This window comes from Patagioenas fasciata, chromosome 1 (genome assembly GCF_037038585.1).
Source record: "Patagioenas fasciata isolate bPatFas1 chromosome 1, bPatFas1.hap1, whole genome shotgun sequence".
Classification (NCBI taxonomy): Eukaryota; Metazoa; Chordata; class Aves; order Columbiformes; family Columbidae; genus Patagioenas; species Patagioenas fasciata.
The window spans coordinates 144566723-144584776 of record NC_092520.1 but is presented as its reverse complement, the minus strand read 5'-3'; the positions used below and the strand labels follow the sequence as shown (position 1 = coordinate 144584776).

Genomic DNA, 18054 nt, shown 5'->3' with positions numbered 1-18054 from the left:
ACAGAAATATCAGTAACAGAATAATCCAAATCTCAATGTTTGGAGTGAAAGAAGGCTTGCAACTTGCTGAGTAGCAGAACCGCTTCAATACATGCCCAACATCTACAACCAGGCAATGTTGCCATTGCCGTTTGCTAACAGCCTTGCCTTGCCTTCCTCCTGATCATACAGCTAAACAGGAGAACGCCAGAACAAGCTAAAAACCACTTTGGGGTGAGCTGATATCAGCACTGCTCCTGCTAGGCTGTGCGGAGAAAGGAGAAGTAGGTCCTGAGCTACAAAGCTATTAAGAGCTTGCGATGCAGAAGGGGTATTTGCACTGATGTTACCCAGAGATTAAAATGCAGAAGGGGTGTTCAGTGCGAGCTGTTGGGTGTGGTACAGCGTGTGTGTGAAGGCAGAGAGAAGCCACTGAATAACTCATGTTTTTATGCAGTCCTCTGGAAAAGGAACACTTGCTGGATTTTGAAAATAGCTGCCGGACCACTTAGGAAAGAAAGGAGATTCACAGAAGACACTTTTTTTTCTGTAGGGAAAAAGGAATGCAGACTGAAAAGTGGGAGATTTCAAAGTACTGATTAGGGGAGAGGAAAGAAAATGCCCCAAAATTTAAAACAGAAAACACTGACCTAGCAACACAGCAGGATCTATTATGTTTCATAGGGAGTAGGAAAGAATTGTTCTTACACCAGAGGATGCCACATAAGGAGAGAGTGAAGCTGGAGAACACTGCTGGTATACTGTCCCACAGGAATATGCAGCGTTGCTGTCGCCATACAACTTGATCAAAATGTGTTTTGAAAGTTGCAATGAAAAAGAAGGTATGGAAAAAAATCACCTTTCATAGCAAGCTATTTTTATTCACATTGAAACCCCCATCTCATCAAACCACGTTTAATAATCCACTTGTAGTCTTTCACTCAAAAATTCATTTCATCATCAGAATACCTGTCACAGCTGCAGCATAGTTAAGAATGTCAGCATTACCCACCCTAGTAGACCGAGATCAAATGCAATAATTGCTTGAAGCAGCCACTAGTGTTAGTAGCACTGATATACCACTAGTGAGTTTCAGGCAGACACACAAAAAAGCAGGGCTAATCTTGCACGAGCTACAGAAGCAAAATTTCCACCTCCCAAGAGCTTTTTAAAAAGGAAAAAAAGAAACTGAAAGTCAGTTGTTTAGATTTTTTTTTTTTTTAAATGAAGTGTTGTTGAAAGGCATTAGCTGATGATTGACAGCATTTTCTAGTTACAATTTAAAGTGTATAAGATAAAGAAAATACAAATAATAGTATAAATAATATGAAGAAACAGCCTTTGCAGAAATTGCTTAAGGCGATGGCTATAAGTGACACTACAAATTCTACATCTACATATACAAATCCATACATTAAATAAATACAGCATAAGTTGAATTTTAGTCCACTGATGCGCTATTCAGTATGAGACACCTCAGACTTTATTGCAGATTAGAAGCATCTGTTTACTCACACAAATCCACAACAGGCTCATACAAGAAATTCAGTTATTGACATAACTTACAGAGAAATCAATGCTAAGTGGCACTAACAGCAGGACACTCAACTTCTCACCTACTGCAGGGATTTCTACATCACCCAATCCTCTGTCACTCATGCTGTAACTCTTAAAGTACAGCGAGGAGTAGGGTCCTTATTTCAGTTTTTCCTCTTGATTTATCTACATTTTTAAGCTAGTCTCAAACATTTGGCCCACATTTGGTCCTTCTATTAACAGTAATTTTACAGCTAATTATAGACATTATCATTTATTGGAAAGCAGTAAATGGACCTGTGATGCCAAATCTTCTCATTTTCTTCATGGGATGCCAAGATGAACTAGATTAATTATTGATGTAGATTAATCTTCACCCTTAAATATAGAAGTGGATAAAAGCAAAACCAAGTCAGTCACAGGGACTCTCCCAAAGCGAATCCTGGTTTCAGCTGCTGAGAAAAGCTTTTTGAAAGGTATCTAATACATTAAAAAGAACCACAACCAAACACCTCTGATATAATAGTCTTTTGAAAAGCACTTAATAGAATGCAGGTTCTTGGGCAAACACTTGTTCTTATCAGATTACAAAAGCTGACCATGATTTAAGTTTTTTTGGTTGGTTGTTTTTAACACATATAATCACAAAAAGTTCTCAGTTAAGTGAGAAGCCTGTCACAGAATCACAGAATCACAGAATTGGCTAGGTTGGAAAAGACCTCAGAGATCATCAAGTCCAACCCTTGGTCCAACTTCAGCCCATTTACTAGATCATGGCACTAAGAGCCATGTCCAATCTCAGTTTAAAATAGATCTGCTTTATTTTTCAGGATTTTATGCCCCGGGCACAGATTTGGGATTAAAAAGATAAGATTTATTACATCTTGTCAAGTTTTTCACTATCTGGTAAATCCTTGCGTTAAATTCTCCAAAAGCATTAGTACACCTGTACAGTGCTTACTCCATCAGCATCATTATGGTTGGACTTGAGGATCTCAAGGGTCTCTTCCAACCAAAATGAGTCTATGATCAACTGAGTTCTACCTGACTACACCTTATTGTAGCAGAGTCCTGGCATTGTTATGAACACCAGATCCTATAGACAGCATTTTTTGAAGACTCTGGCTAGTTTCCAAATGACACCCACTTTTAGCTGGGCAAGTGGTTCTAGCTGACCGTTAGATATCCATGGCAAGTGGGAAAATGAAGCATTTCCAGGCTTACTTCCTTTCTTCAGTTCTTGGGGGAGGGAACCAGCTGCACACACTCCCTGCAGAAGAAACGTGTGGAAGGCTGTGCCCAGCTTACACAAAGAGAGGATAAACCATCCTCCATTATTTAAGGTACCAGATGAGACCCCTAGCTGGTTGCATCACTTCTAGGAGCCCCCTCAATGTAGATGAAGACTGTAAACACTAGAGTATCAAATGAGCATGAATTACGAACATTCCTGTTGGTTTTCAAGGGGAACTACTACACTTCAAACTCCAAAATAGATGTATCTCTGGGAGTCCTTTGAGCCCAGAACATTTATAACATAGCACAGTCTGCAACATGATGGAAGCCAAAGAACTTTATCCATCTAACGATTGTTACCAGGAATCCTGCTTTTCATTATGAACTACAGCATCTAGAGAATGTTGGAAGATTCCAGTTAGAATCTCTTAACTCTGTGTCGCACTTAAATTTTGACTTGCAGGACAAACACAAACTGTCTAAGATGATGGAGGCTGCAACGTGCCTCCTGCCCCATTTGCATGAAGCACAAAATACCTGTTAAAACATGGATGCCACTATTTGTGCCTCAGAACTGGTTTGCCAAACACAATCCTGTGATGCCAACTGCTGGCTAAGCCAGAGGGCAGGAGGCACTGGGATGAGGAACAGATGAAAACTCCTGTCCGTCACAATGAGAAATTCCAGCTCCTCATTTCCCTTATAAAAGAAAACTCCTGAGAAGTTTGGTATCACAGAAAGGGAAATAAAGAAAGAGCGGAGGGAAGAGATCAAGTGGTGTATTTGTGGTGCAATCAGAGCTGCATTTGTTGCATAACCTAGTGCGGAGTGGAGCTGTTCTGGTCATGCATACGGTAACTCCTCTACATGTTTTCTACATCACTGATTCATAAAAGACACTTAAATATACACATAACCTTCGAAATACATGTTTAATTACAATACATAGTTTACATTTGAAACTAGACAGTGTAAGTCTAATTCTGATCAAAAATAATATATTAAACTTATGGCATGATCATGTTACAAAATCCAACTGCAAAGTTCACAGAGTACAGTTATGGGCATCTGATCTAGTTTTTTTTTTTTCCTCCAGAGAATCCAGAAAAAGGACAGACAAGCATTCAACAGAAGTAAAATCCCCAAACTTATGGGTTGGCTTTGTTGCCAACTTTCAGGACAAACTGCAGTTCAGAGCTTAAAATACAGGGTGTGCAGTGGAACCCTCATATCGTCCCCATCTTTGCTTCAGTGTTACTTAACCTTTCCTAATATGCAACATTTTTAGCAATTGTTAACTAAGGACACGTGTGGACAGCCTAAAGAATAAACTTAAAACTATGCCTTAAGGATTAATATGAGTGCTCAGAATGGAATTCTGAAAATAACTGTGCTGTACACTGAAATACAGCACTTCATAATTTTCAGTGCTTTCAACTAATCCTGAATTGCGGTAACACTAAACAGACCCAATTAGTTCAATAAAAAGGCAACATTCAGTCTCGCAAAGTCATTCATTATAATATTTATTCTATGTAACAAAGAAGAAAACATGATTAAAAAATTTTCCATGCATTTCATAAAATACAGAGAAAGACATTGTCACAAACAAAACAGAGAATAAGCAAGCAAAACCCCCACTAAAAATCCCAAGAGTCACACTCTCCTCATTCCATCATATAAACGCAAAAGCTGCTGATACAGGAGAAAGAGCGGTCTAAGGAAAGTGGCAGGTTATCTGTCAATATCTGGGATGAGTAAGTCAGCCCACAAGACTTCTGCCATCACGTCTCATCATAAAACCAAACTGACACAACCTGTTCTCCTTGCTACCAGTTCTTGGCATTATCCTTGCCTGGAAAGCCAGGATAGCACAGCAGAATTCATATTAAGTTGCAGGCTAGAAAGATACCAGGGCCCAAAGTGTAGGTAGATAAAGACACCAGGGCACAACGGGTTTGAGGAACCTGCAGTTGTTCCACAGCTGGAAGCGAGGTGGAAGGACATCCTTTGACTGTCTTACCAGGAGCATGGGCGATGGGAAATACATCTTGCGAAGAAGTTATGGGCAGAAGTGGGGAATAGATCTAGTACCTCTCCTTATGAGTCCCAGTAACGTAAAAGACGTGCTACATTATAAAAGGATGCTGAAAGCAACATCTTTCAGGTTAGAAATTACATTACTATAAACCTTCCTTCTTAAAGCTTTTCATCCAGTTCCTTCTCCTTGACCTACAGTACTCCATTCTGTTTTAGCAAAGCTGTTACGAAATTCTCCTCTCGCTTTTGTTTTACAGAACCTCTCAGACTGCCACAACGCAACTACTGACCTCAAAGGCAGTCTAATTAGAAAACCTGCCCCCATCTCTTATTGGGAATGCCCAAAAGCTGCCATAGCTGTATCTGGGGAGGGTGGTTTAGAGAAAGGAAGAACAAGGCTCTGCTTACACAAACACCTGTTACCCCAAAACCCCACTCCACACAGGCTTAGGAACACCACAATCAAAGAGTTTCATGTGAGGAGGAGCAAAGAGAAGACAGCGGACTGGGATCCTTCCCCTGCACCTGGGGATGCATCCACTTCTCTGACAACAGCATTCTTCTGCCAGCTACCAAGCTATTGCTGCTGCAGTGCTGAAGGTTCTGCATTGGCCTCCTGTGAATGATGCACCATGGGGGAAGATTGTTACAGTTAAAAATGTGGTTTTCACATAGTTTCTTAAAAATACCAAGTTAGGAATTTATTTATTTTTTTAAAACTTACAGTAAAGTGTAATTTAGCCTGCAGCATGAAATATTTCAAAAATAGTAGATGTGAGATACAGAATTGTCCATGCTACCCCTTGTGTTCTTTTGCATGTATGTATCAAGAATATGACTCTATATCACGTGATCTTTTCACCTTTCAATCCCCAGAAGAACTTTATTTCATTCCTTGCACAAGCACAAATGAGGCAGAAAGAAGACTCCATAGGAAATCACAATTTCAGCATTTCTAATATTTGAGCACTTGCAGCTAGAATCATGTTTTCTTGATGGAGTTTTTGAAATTCAATTATGTTTTATGTGCTCCATTTACCTTGCATTAGGAATACAGAAAATGCTGTAAAAGATGAAGGTCTCAGGTCTTCACAGGTCTCCACAGGCCTTAGTGAAACACAAAGATTGAGTCTTCTTTTAAAATAACTGCCCAGCTTCCTAGCTAGTGTAATTTCTGTGTTGACCATGTAAACATTACACAGAGTCTTTGTACCACCCACTAAGACCTTTGCTTCAATCAACTATTTGTGCCCAAAAGCACATCCTTATGTTTCTTCCCACACCACAGCCATCCTCCTACACCACAAAAGATGTAACAAAATAGGAATTAATCATAGCCTGGATACTCACAGGGATTGCTGCTGTTTGCTTCTGTCTTCCCAGCCTTGGCAAGTTTGGCTGAGTTCTGCTGTGCTTTGCCTTGCTCCTCCCCAGTTAGCAGGGCTTTTATTTCAGAGGGGATTTTCCCTTGGTCCATCGCCATGCACCACTGCTTGTACTGAAATATGCAAACACATTAGGCATTAGCAAACTGCCAGGATCACATTAGCAGACAAAACAAAGCTGTAATCTCTACCTTCCAGTATATTCATTTAGGGTTTGAATTTACTGGGCTGAAGCCTCTTACAAAACTGCAGAGCACTAATGAGCTAAGCACGTGTCCATGGTTGCATACCTGGCCTCAGTAAATCCTGCTTCAGTCAATAAACTGCTACTCAGTGGCAGTACTAGACACAATACTGTAATTATTAAACAACATGGAACACTTTGTGCATTTTCTCGCTGCTGGCATGCCAGAATACCGTTCCAGTTCATGGCCTATTAAAACCAAATATTTCCCATGACTCTGGGGCTGATCAACTATTAAGAGGTCCTTTCTGATTGTGCAAGGCATGGTTACTGCACATGTGCCTTATTCCTAGTTCCCTCATCTTAAATTCTTGCCAAGCCCTGAAGCATGCTGAAAAACCTGTGGTCTGTTGGCTGACTTTCCACCCAACCCTAACCCTATTCATTTGTGGTGATGAGCCCTGCCTGTTCCAACAAACCTAAAGCAAGGTCAAGGAAACATCCTCAGCTATAATGAAATCTTAATGGTATCTCAATATCACTGAGGAGCTGAGTGTCTATATGTCCAGATGAAACATTCTCTTTGGTTAATGAAGCTTGTTTGGCCAAAATACTCATCCATGCTGGGAAACCGGACAGCTGTGAAACCATCTATACAGAGAACATGCTGCAAGAATCAACCACCCCAACAGAGACAAAGGTCTGCAGGAAGAAATGACACACTGTGGATATATGTTGCACATTTCTTTCCACCCTCTGCCTAGTTCTACCTCTGTCAGAGGTTTTCCAAAACCAACATTTCAAAGACAGACTCATACACAATGGCACTTTGTTTGCTTCCAGTTCAAAACTAGCAGATGACTTATGACACGAGGTTCATATTCAACATGCAGAGTAGGCAAACAGCTGAAGGCATCTGTTACTGATGTTTTGATACCTTCTGACTAGCAAAATCCCACTCTCTGTCACAGTGATTTCGAGAACAAACGTCCACAAGGACAAGTCCCAAATAAAACTGAGGGTTATCTTAAATGACAGTTTCTTACCATTTCAAGCTCTTCTCTGAGAGCACAGATGGCTCGCTCTCTGCTTGAAACCAGCTCTTCCAGGTACTGGTACCTCAGCTTCTTCCTGGCTCTGCACTCTCTTGCACTCTGACGACTTCTTTCAAGTTTTGCCTTCAAGTCTATTTTGGCTGGTTTACGTCCTCGCTTGCCTGGTTTCTTCACCTTGCCTCCAACCACCTGGAAAGGAAGGGTACAGTAAAGATCCTGTTCTGCAAAGGTAATGCTGTGACCATGTCACTGTGCCTACTACATGTTTCAAGTAGGAAATTTTGCATATACTTTCACTGATTCTGGAACAACAGATGAAATAAGTGGGCTGATGTCTGAAGCCTTCAGTGACGGCATGAAAAACATAAGGGAGAGATACGACTTCATAGTGAAGTCAGTGCTTTAAGCAGTCCTGTTGTAAATGCTACTAATCTGATTTGGAATTGCTCCACAGACTGGCTGAGATTGCAGGGACCTCTGGAGGGTCATCTGGTCCAACCCCCCCTGTGCAAGCAGGGCCACCTAGAGCTGGATGCCCAGGACCATGTCCAGATGACTTTTGAATACCTCCAAGGATGTAGACTCCACAACCTTTCTGGGCAACCTGTGTCAGCGCTCAGCCACCCTCACAGGAAAAGAGTGTTTCCTGATGTTCAAACAGACCCTTCTGTCTTCTAGTTTGTACCCACTGTCTGTACTCCGGGCACTGGGCACCACTGAAGTGACCATGTCTCCATCTGCTTTATACCCTCCCCTTCAGGTATTTGAACACACTGATGGGGTCCCCTGAGCCTTCTCTTCTCCAGGCTAGATGGTCCCAGCCTTACCAGCCTTTCTTTATAGGAGAGATGCTCCACTCCCTTCCTCATCTTAGTGGCCTTTTGCTGGACTCTCTCCAGAGTCTCCATTTCTCTCTTGTACTGGGGAGCCCCAAACCACACACATAACTTCAGATATCTGGGAAGATACCTGGGACATTGAGGAGACAGACGTGATAGTCAACTTGTAGTGAAACTGCTTTAATATTACCAACAAACCCTGCCCAGATACTTGTCATCTCTAGAAATACTATGTTCTAGAGATTAGCACTTTAATTTGGAAGGAAAAACATATTCATTTGTATCAGTATAATCCAAAACTTCATTTTGCTACAATCAATGACCACAATTTCAACCTAAAGATGAAACTTGTCAGAATTATTCACTAGCCATCTGAGCTTCCTCAGTCCCAGTTTCTTTCAAAGGAATCTTCTGAGGACTTTTACTAAACAGGGAAGTCAGTTACACTGAGTCCTACCTGTTCTGCCTCTCTTCCAGTTGTACTTAACCATGCTGGCCATATTTACCTTCAAAACATTATTACACAGCCTGGAAAATTGTCTCCTCATGCTTTCTCATACAACCAATCCCAGCATTCAACTCTCCCAATGCCTAATTTAGATCTCCCTTGCAGAAATGTAACCCCCAGTTTCTTGTCCTATGGAGCACAGATTTGCTTCTCAATCATTTCCCCCTCTTCTTTATGGCTCCTTTTTTACAGGTCTGAAAGCTTCTCTTGCTATGAATAAATAGAATAGTTTCCTTCATGTTTATTCTACGCTTCCGCACCCAAATATTTTACTCTTAACACAAGAGCATGGCACATGAAAGTCTTAAATACAGCATGAAACTTCGTACACTGCCCATCGGGTAGTATCACCCTGTAAGCATTACATCAGCCACACACCCTCTGCAGTGAGGATTTCTCTTTATTTGCATTCTACACACTGTTTGAATGGAGGGGGTGTGGAGAAACACACCTAACACACACACCTACATACAAGAATTTCACTGCTGGCTCAGGGTGTCACCATACTGTGTATGGTACATTTTGTCTAATAGGCAGTGTTCAAAATACCAGAGTTCATCACTAAAAAGGCACTTTTTACTGTGTGATGCTACAAAATAAGTTGGTTTTGACATTCAAAGAAGTCAGTTGTTCCACAAACTTAGTAGGCTTCAATAAAAACAATAACATAGTGAACTGATGTGTTAGAATTAAAAAAAAAAAAAAAAAAAAAAAAAAAAAAGATTAGATTATACAATTGAGTCTATTCTTTCTTTGGAAAGTGAGTCAACAATCACATGCCAACACAATCCTACCCTCTCTGTACTGCCTCTCCTAATTTATTCAGGAGTAGCTGCCTACCATAAGCAAATGGAGGAACAGAAAGTACTTAATGAACATCTAGTGATAATGAAACAAACATGATACATTTAGAAAAGCAAAGGAAAAAAAAAAATCAATCTCTTTTACATTTGAACTGCTGGAGACAGCTTGAATAATTCATTAATTCCACCAGGGTGTTCTCCTTAAGATCTTCTTGTTCAGATACTATTTTCACTGAAGCAGTATACATCTAGCCAGCCACAGCCAAGAGGGAAAGAATCTCCAAAGAAAGGAAAGCGACTGTCCCCTTTCAGGGGTGACAAGCACGGCTCCCTCCTTTCACAGAACCACACTCCTATTTTTGCGTGGTGTGATTTATACTCCTGGCTCAGTAGGAGTTAGAAAAACACACGGCCTTCCCAGGAGGGGCTGTAGGCACTCACAATTTGCTATCTACTGTTACTTGCACTTGAAAGATTTCTAGATATTCCGTTATCCACTACTTCAGTTCTCAAAGACTTTGAGGCTTTTCTGTGCTATTGCAAGGTAGTTTAAAGTAAACCTTTGAATTCAAGAGCTAGATAAGCTCTTGTAGAGACATACACTCCAGCTCTCTTTAAAAAAACCCTTTACCACTCAAGAGTTCTGACCCTCTAGCACTCTGGGTCGGAGCCCCAGCACACCACATACTGAACAAAATAATAACTCGAGTCCTAGACCTGCACAGGAGCACATCACAGCCGTGCCATTGCACCAGAACGTCAGGCAGGTGAATAGTTACTACCAGGCTGTTTCTCACAACAAGTTAAAGCTCCTTGGAAATAGCACCCAAGTTTTCCAAAGACAGCACCTCGGGCACACACCGGCAATGAAAAACACCCACAAGCAGCACAGCTTCACACCAGCTAAATCCATCCAACACCACAACCTCACAAAATAATGTTTTTTCAAGGACCTGTTATTTTAAAGCATCTTGTGTATGTTTATATGCAGCTGGTGCCATTTTAAGGTAGGGGTCCTACCACAGAACCAGAGAATCATTTTGGGTTGGAAGAGACCCTCAGGATCATCAATACAGAAGACATACAAAGGGTGAGGAAGCGCAGATCTTTATGTCAATAAGATATCGAGTGAGTTTGTACAAACTCCAAGTTTAAAAGCATGTTTTTACAGACAGATCTAGAGATGTAGACATCAAACAGTTAAAGGCACTTTGTAATCTGCAAGGAAATTAGTGCAGATTGCTTTGCACATCAAAATGGCATTCTGGATCCCCCATAGTCAATTAAGTGCTTTCCCTTTAGTCACCCTAGAGAGCTTTCTCTAGGCAGGTGTACTAATTGCTCTCTCTCCCCCAGGATCTTTTAACCAGCACAGCAGCCCTGCACACAAACTCTCTTATGGGAGGAAAAAGGCCTGTACCTCTTGGGCCATTGCTTGCCAATGCTCTAACCATTGGGACTATGGAAATAATGAAAAGCTTCCGTCCCTTTTAAGTCTGACATTAAGCAGCAAGACCCTAATACTCTGTCTTCACAACACTCCCAAAGACACACAGTGTCTTTGTGACTCCTGAAATGGAGTTCACCATAAAATTGGGCATCATTCTGCACAGTTAATTTGATAGGTGATTTAATCAAATCCTGCATCCTTAACAGGTTTTCTGCACTAATATTTAGAAGCTCCTACTGTAACCTCAAGCAACCCAGCTGGGGAAAAAGAGGCCTGATAAACCCTTTGCCAGCATTCCACATTACTGTATCTCCCCTGGCTTCTGCTCCTGTTTGCCTACTCAGTTGCTATGCTGATGTGACAGAAAGAAGACAAAGCAGAAGTGCTAGTTGATGTTGAACGTGGCAGCAGACCAAGAGAAAACAAGAAAGCAAACATTTTTTTTTAATGACCTTTGTATTCCTCTGGAGTTTATAAAGGGACAGGATCTCTTAGGATTCAGCAGAAGGGATTTGGTTTTTTTTCAGGGAGTCACGTGCAATCAAGACCCAGAACAACATTAATCATGAAATTTGTCATAGAAATATTAACGACACGCATTTGTGAGAAATCTGACCAAGGGCCTATTTCAGTTCACTCAGACTTCAGAAAACAGAAAAATATAACTTCCTCCCTTTTTAACACACTGCTTAGATCATAACATCATCCATGCATGGCATCAGTGCTCAGGTACAAAATTATTTCAGATGGAATTCAAAACAGCTTCCATTACTTTCCCAGATATAGAAAAAGCCCTCAGACTTCTGGGTTGTTTTTATATCTACCTCTCCCCCCTCAAAAGGCATTCAGCAGACCTCTACAGAAGCACTGCCAGACTGCATCACATATACCTAATACTGCCACTGGCATTCACACTCCCAAGGAACTGAGCCTCTCAGACAGAAAACTGTGCTAAAGCTAGCCTTACCATGACATCTGCAGGTTTTGGACAATTTGGCAGATTAAAATGCTATGTGAAGCAATGTTCAGCACTGCTGATCAGCAGGGCTGATCACACTGACCAGTTCCATATCTTCCAGCAGCTCTCAGCTCACTCACACATAAACAAATAGCTCTTAAGTGCTCCATGAACTGGTACCTGAGATCCAGCCCGGGAAGTCATCTTGAGCGGACTCTTGTTTGTGTTAGAGGCTGAAGGCACATGGCTGAAGAATCTAATTCAGCACAGAGCTGATGATCATCTACAGAATTTATATAAAACTATAAAAATGATTAGCAAGAAATAAAAACAAACTTAAGCACCGCATTCATAGTAGAGGGGAGAGGAACCTATTTATGCTTGCAAACATTCTCTAAAAATCAGTAATCAAATTAAGTTAATCACAAATCTCATAAAGTTATCTGCTAAATCACAGAATACCATTCACAGTGACAGTATAAAACTCAGCTAGAAAGTACACTGCTTATTCCTCCACTGCATGACATTTTAGATGCTTAACACAGATTACTTTAGTAAACTTTCACTGGCAGACAAAATGCATCCACTAATGATCCAAAAGTATAAGGTGCTAATTAGTAAGCAAACACTTGGTAAGTCTTAAGCAGATTTGTCAACAGAAATTAATCCTAAAAATTAATCATTTCTTCAAAATACACCACTCGTTCATCTTTTGACTCAGCTAAGCACATTTTTGAAGAAAAACATATTTCATCTAACTTTTTTGAAACTAAAGCGATCTTTTCCATACAAGACAAGACAAGAATATTTCCAATAAAAGAGGGCAATCCCAACCTTTTTTGTCATTGTTGGTTTGGTTTTTGTCTCCTTGCTTTTAATTTCATTGGAATAACAAAAAAGTGAAATATTAAGATTTTTTAAAAATTTCTCATTTCTACCTATAAATTGAGAAGTTAATTACAGAAGTATTGACAGTGAACCCTATTAAAAACTTCTATAATTAATACAAAAGATTGCAGTTAGCTACATAGAACTGTATTTTGACAGTTAGCAACACAAATGTGAAAAATACTTCTTAACCCTAGTATAAAACCCTTCTCCCCAATGTATATAATAAATATATAATAAGTTCTATGTAGTCTTGTAACCAAGTAATTTCACCTATAGAGTCTGAAATCACAGTGAAAGAATTTCTCCTTTTTCCTGTGTCTAAATACTTCAGAGGTACCTAAGTGCTATTTTAACAGAGATGATTTGCCAAGGAACAGCTACATCACTGAACTCTTTCCCTTATACAACCAACAGCTCAAACCACAGCAGGGAGAAGCGAGACCAACATCTGAACAAGCCCTAGTTTCAGAACAGCTCTTTAGGAGAAAGAAGAGGTCGTATTTTGGGTTTGGTTGGGGGTTTTTTGTGTGTATAATTTTAGCACATCCTTTAAAACTGGAACTTGAAAGTTTTCTAGATCTGACATTCAGATATTCTACCTCTACTTTTATTTCTTACTATTTCCTTCATGTTTTGGGAAATACATTAAGAGGAACCATTTTTCGATTGCTCTCTTAAACCAGGTAAGGCTAAATTATAGTGCACAAATTAGGGAAAACATGACAGGCCACAAGCCCAATTCTAAATTCTTTACATCATGTAGATGAAAATGCTGAGCCTGGGTGTACGCAGCTATAGAACGGTTACATCACTACTAAAATAATTTAGTTATCTGGGTTTTTACAAGGAAATTCCTTTCACAGTCACACTCAATCAATTCACAGGTAAGACTCTCCGATCACACAGGCCAAACTCCTCAATAAGGAGGAAACCGTGACTCAGGGCAACTTTTAGAAGATTTCAAGGACACCCTGGCTCAAGCTGCAAGACCACGCTATAAAATGAAGTATAAATAACATTTGCCTCACCCTGACACAGCAACACGCAACGGGAAGAGCCCTCCCAAGGGAAAATGGATCTTTTGCATGGAGCCACTGAATCCTCAGGGCAACATGCAGTCTCAACAACTTGCTCTGAAAGGAACCGCAGCCCTTCAAAACAGCCACAGTGAAGCCCTTCAGAGCAGCAGGCACACAATGAAAAATATCAGCTATTTTCAGTAGAAGATATGAGGATTCAATATCGCCCAAGATTACTACCTAACAAAAAACCTGCTGAGGTAACAAAGACCTTCAAAGTTGTCCTTGGGTACAGCCGCATCCAGTAGTTCTGGGCAGGACCCTTTTCAATGCCGCTGTTCTCACATGTGTCTCAGTGGTAAGTATTAAATAAAAGCATCATACTAGGAAACCATACTTGAGACTGGAGATAGGAAGAGTAAGTGTTCCACTCAACATCAGTTTTTCTAAGGAAAAAAAAGAAGTGCAAAGACCTGTCTTACTGACTGGGTAAAATGATTTGGTTTATTTAGTAAATGCATCCAAAAATGTTTCAGGAAAAAAAAAAAAAAAAAAGGTACAGATTATCAGGATACCACAAGACATAACAAGAGATCAAAGATCATTTTTGAAAACTAAAAATCTGGGAACTATCTGTTACAAGAAAGTTCATTATGATACAGGAGAAGTGTTCTTAACAGTAAAAGAAAGAAAAATCACCTAATACAAACTATATATGCCTCCAGAATTAAATCTTCTAGATCTTCTAATCTACTGCCCCAATTACATAAACTTTCAAGCAGTTCTCAGAGTTGTGAGCATTTGGTTGACTTCAGCAATGCAGATAACTCCCCACCCTCCATTGCAGCTTTTAGACAAAGCCTCAATAAAACCAAATAGTGTATATGTGAATTTGGCAAATCCTCACAAACCTTTCATATACTTACCATCCATTCCATGATCCTTTATACTGCCAAATTACTGATCACTTCCCAGTTTCTTAGATTTATTCCCTAAGAAATGACATCAAGTATTTTGCTCCCCCTTTGAATTTAGGCTGATCACCAGAGGCAGCATGATTTTATTTTAGTAAAATTCATGCAGGAAGAAAAACAGATAGCTTCAGAGTGGATAAGGTACCACAGGCACATGACTACCACATGACCAGTTTTAATACTGAAACCAAGCTCAGAACTTATTACGAGTCGGAAGACAACTGCCTCACAGCTCACCTCAAGTGTGGTTAAGCTATCTCTGGCACGAAACCCAGGACACTACCATAATCACCACTCCAGTGAGTTAAAATGCCCAAACTCAACTGGGCATTTTAGTCATGAAACACTACACTGAGTGGACACAGTGGTTCTTTTCTCAGCCCTCATGCTGGCCGTGCAGGTCCTGCTTTAAGGGCACACTGGTGCAAAGAGGTGGGATTGGTGTTCCTTGTGCTTCTTCTGATGTTTTGCTCTGCTTAAATGAAAGATCTGTACCTTCACGGATGTCACTGAGCTGTTCTCATGAGAAGATGCACAAAGAATGGACGCCCCAGCACCCACTGCAAGGCTAAAACCCAAGCTCCTACTCTAGTACCTGACCATTCACCTGTAGCTGCTATTTATCCAAGGCACAGGTATCAAACACCTGGCCCGTGGACCAAATCCAGCCCAACTTCTTGTTTTACCCAGCCTGGCACTTTGTTTCCACTCAGCAGCAGCACCGAGCTCCTTGTACCCAGGCTCCTGCCAGCGCTTGGTCACACATGCAGCGTGTGACACACGTTACTCTGCAAGAGAGCAGCATTTGAATGAGTTTGACACCCCTGCATTACAGGATTATCATTGCAATAAAGCTATGGTTAGAGAGAACACCTTTTGGGATTTCTCTGTGCACAGAACAAATTTGCCTTGCAGAAGAGAGCACAGCATAGTTTTAAAAATAACTTTTCTCTGAGGTATTTATGATTTTACCTGTGATGCCAGTGTTTCCCTCTTCTGCTTGTGCTACAGGAATATTTCAAGTTGCTCAAGTAAAATGTGGAGGAGAAGTATGCTGTAATTTCTATGGTATTTCTGACTAGAAGATATGTTCATGTGTAACAGTTTGGAAGATCAGGAGGGTCAGAGAGAAGTACTGAAAAAGCTAAAGGCTGCATAAGAGTGCCTGAATGTTTTATCCCTTTTTAGTTAATATATAATTGCAGCTATTGAGTGCAAACTATTGAGTTTCCACTAGTGTTACTGAAACTGGTGAAACTAGTGCTACTGAGTTGTCATGGAATGGAAAGAAGCCACACACCATTTCTGATTCTATTCTGAAAGTCTTTTACTTTCCTGTTGCTCTCAAAACCAGTTTAACATCTAGTAGATTATTACAAATATTTTCTTCTGTTAATTAAACCAAATCTAGCATCCATAAATGGAAGACTTAAATCTACTTGATTTAGTTTAGATAGACCTTTTAAAACAGGACTGTACAAATGTAATTTTAGGATTGCCCTTTGAAGGCAACCATGAGGCTGATGTGGTCCCAGTGAAAATGAGTTTGACCCTCCTGATCTAAGTCATTTAGAGTGCTATAGGAGTACGATCCACCACACCAGACCAGACCACTGGTCTGCATCCAGCCTTTGGACCACACCTGGAGCTTTAAGGAAAAGCCAGAAGCACCATCCAAGTGCTGTGCTCCACTACAGGCAGCCGGCAAGAAGGAAGGCGACAACTCCTCTGTCCCGCCATCAGTGACCAGAGGCCTTCCAGAGAAGATTGCAGAGAAGTCTACTTCAAAAGCCTTTAGCAGGAGCACTCACCTCACTCGCAGCTCCCTGCCTGTTAACAGGCTTTGTGGGGGTTTACATGGAATCATAGAATCATTTCGGCTGGAAGAGACCCTCAGGACCATCGAGTCGAACCATAACCTAACTCTAGCACTAAACCATGTCACACAAAATCACAGAATGTTAGGAACTGGAAGGGACCTTGAAAGCTCATCTAGTCCAATCCCCCTGCTGGAGCAGGAACACCTGGATGAGGTTACACAGGAAGGTGTCCAGGCGGGTTTTGAATGTCTGCAGAGAAGGAGACTCCACAACCCCCCTGGGCAGCCTGTTCCAGTGCTCTGGCACCCTCACTGAGAAGAAGTTTCTTCTCATACTTAAGCGGAACCTCTTGTGTTTCAGTTTGTACCCATTACCCTTTGTCCTACCATTGGCTGTCACAGAGGAGAGCCTGGTTCCATCCTCATGACACTCACCCTTTACATATTTATAAACATTAATGAAGTCACCCCTCAGTCTCCTCCAGGCTAAAGAGATCCAGCTCTCCCAATCTTTCCTCATACGGGAGATGCTCCACTCCCTTCAGCATCTTTGTTGCCCTGCACTGGACTCTCTCCAGCAGTTCCCTGTCCTTCTTGAACTGAGGGGCTCAGAACTGGACACGATATTCCCTATGTCCCTAAGAACCTCGTCTAAACGCCTTTTAAACACCTCCAGGAATGGTAACTCCACCACTTCCCTGGGCAGCCTGTTCCAGTGCCTGACAACCCTTTCCGTGAAGATTTTTTTCCTAATATCCAACACACTTGCACACCTTTCAGAGCTTGAACCCGCCGGGCTCAGGCGCTGCAGCGCTACACGGGCTCCCCGCACCGCCTGCCCTCGGCACCAAACCGGCCACAGCCCCCGGGTAGGCCCCGCAGCCCCTTACCTTGCTGTCATCCATGTGTGCCGCCAGCCCCGACCCCGCACCGCCGCAGCCCCTGCGCCGGTAGCGCACCGGAGCCGCCTGCTCCCGCCCCAGCAGATACCGACACTCACAAACCCCCGGCGCGGCCCAAAGCCGCTGCCATCGCCCGCCGCCCTGTTTGTTTACAGCCGCCCGCCCCGGCAGGGGGGAGCGGGGAAGTGGCGGCGGAGCGGTGCGAGCTGGGAAGAGTAGTCTTGCCCGGCCCCGCCGCCATTGGCAGCTGCCGAGGCGGCGGAAGAGAACAAACTACAACTCCCAGCAGACCCTGCGCGGGCGAGCCGGGGGAGCGGCGCGGCCATTGGTCCCTGCGCCGCTGGGCGGGAGAACTACATTTCCCAGCAGGGTCCTAGGGCCTACCCGCGGGTGGGATGTTCCCCGGTAGAGACGCGCGGCTTCCGCGGCCCCAGGGCCGTCCGTACCCGTCCCCAGTTCTCAGAGGCGGAGGCTGT

At 42.0% G+C, this 18054-nt stretch overlaps 1 protein-coding gene across 6 annotated transcripts in view; it reads right to left on the bottom strand.

Annotated features, from left to right (window-relative positions):
* Positions 1-17772, bottom strand: part of CREBL2 (cAMP responsive element binding protein like 2) — a 53623-nt gene extending 35851 nt beyond the window's left edge. Inside the window, exons 1-5 of one of the 6 annotated variants that reach the window (XM_071816855.1) lie at positions 17567-17772; positions 8243-8384; positions 7407-7604; positions 6142-6289; positions 4261-5407 (exon numbers count right to left, since the gene is read on the bottom strand). In XM_071816855.1, coding sequence (XP_071672956.1) covers positions 5406-5407; positions 6142-6289; positions 7407-7604; positions 8243-8384; positions 17567-17577 — 501 coding nt within the window. In that variant the 5' untranslated portion in view covers positions 17578-17772 and the 3' untranslated portion in view covers positions 4261-5405. Of the gene's footprint in view, positions 1-4260; positions 5408-6141; positions 6290-7406; positions 7605-8242; positions 8385-12153; positions 12260-14154; positions 14312-14809; positions 15001-17566 lie in introns of those variants that run through there. The other 5 variants (XR_011741883.1, XR_011741879.1, XR_011741880.1 and 2 more) reach the window with 5 other exon arrangements.
* Positions 17773-18054: the final 282 nt, after the last annotated feature.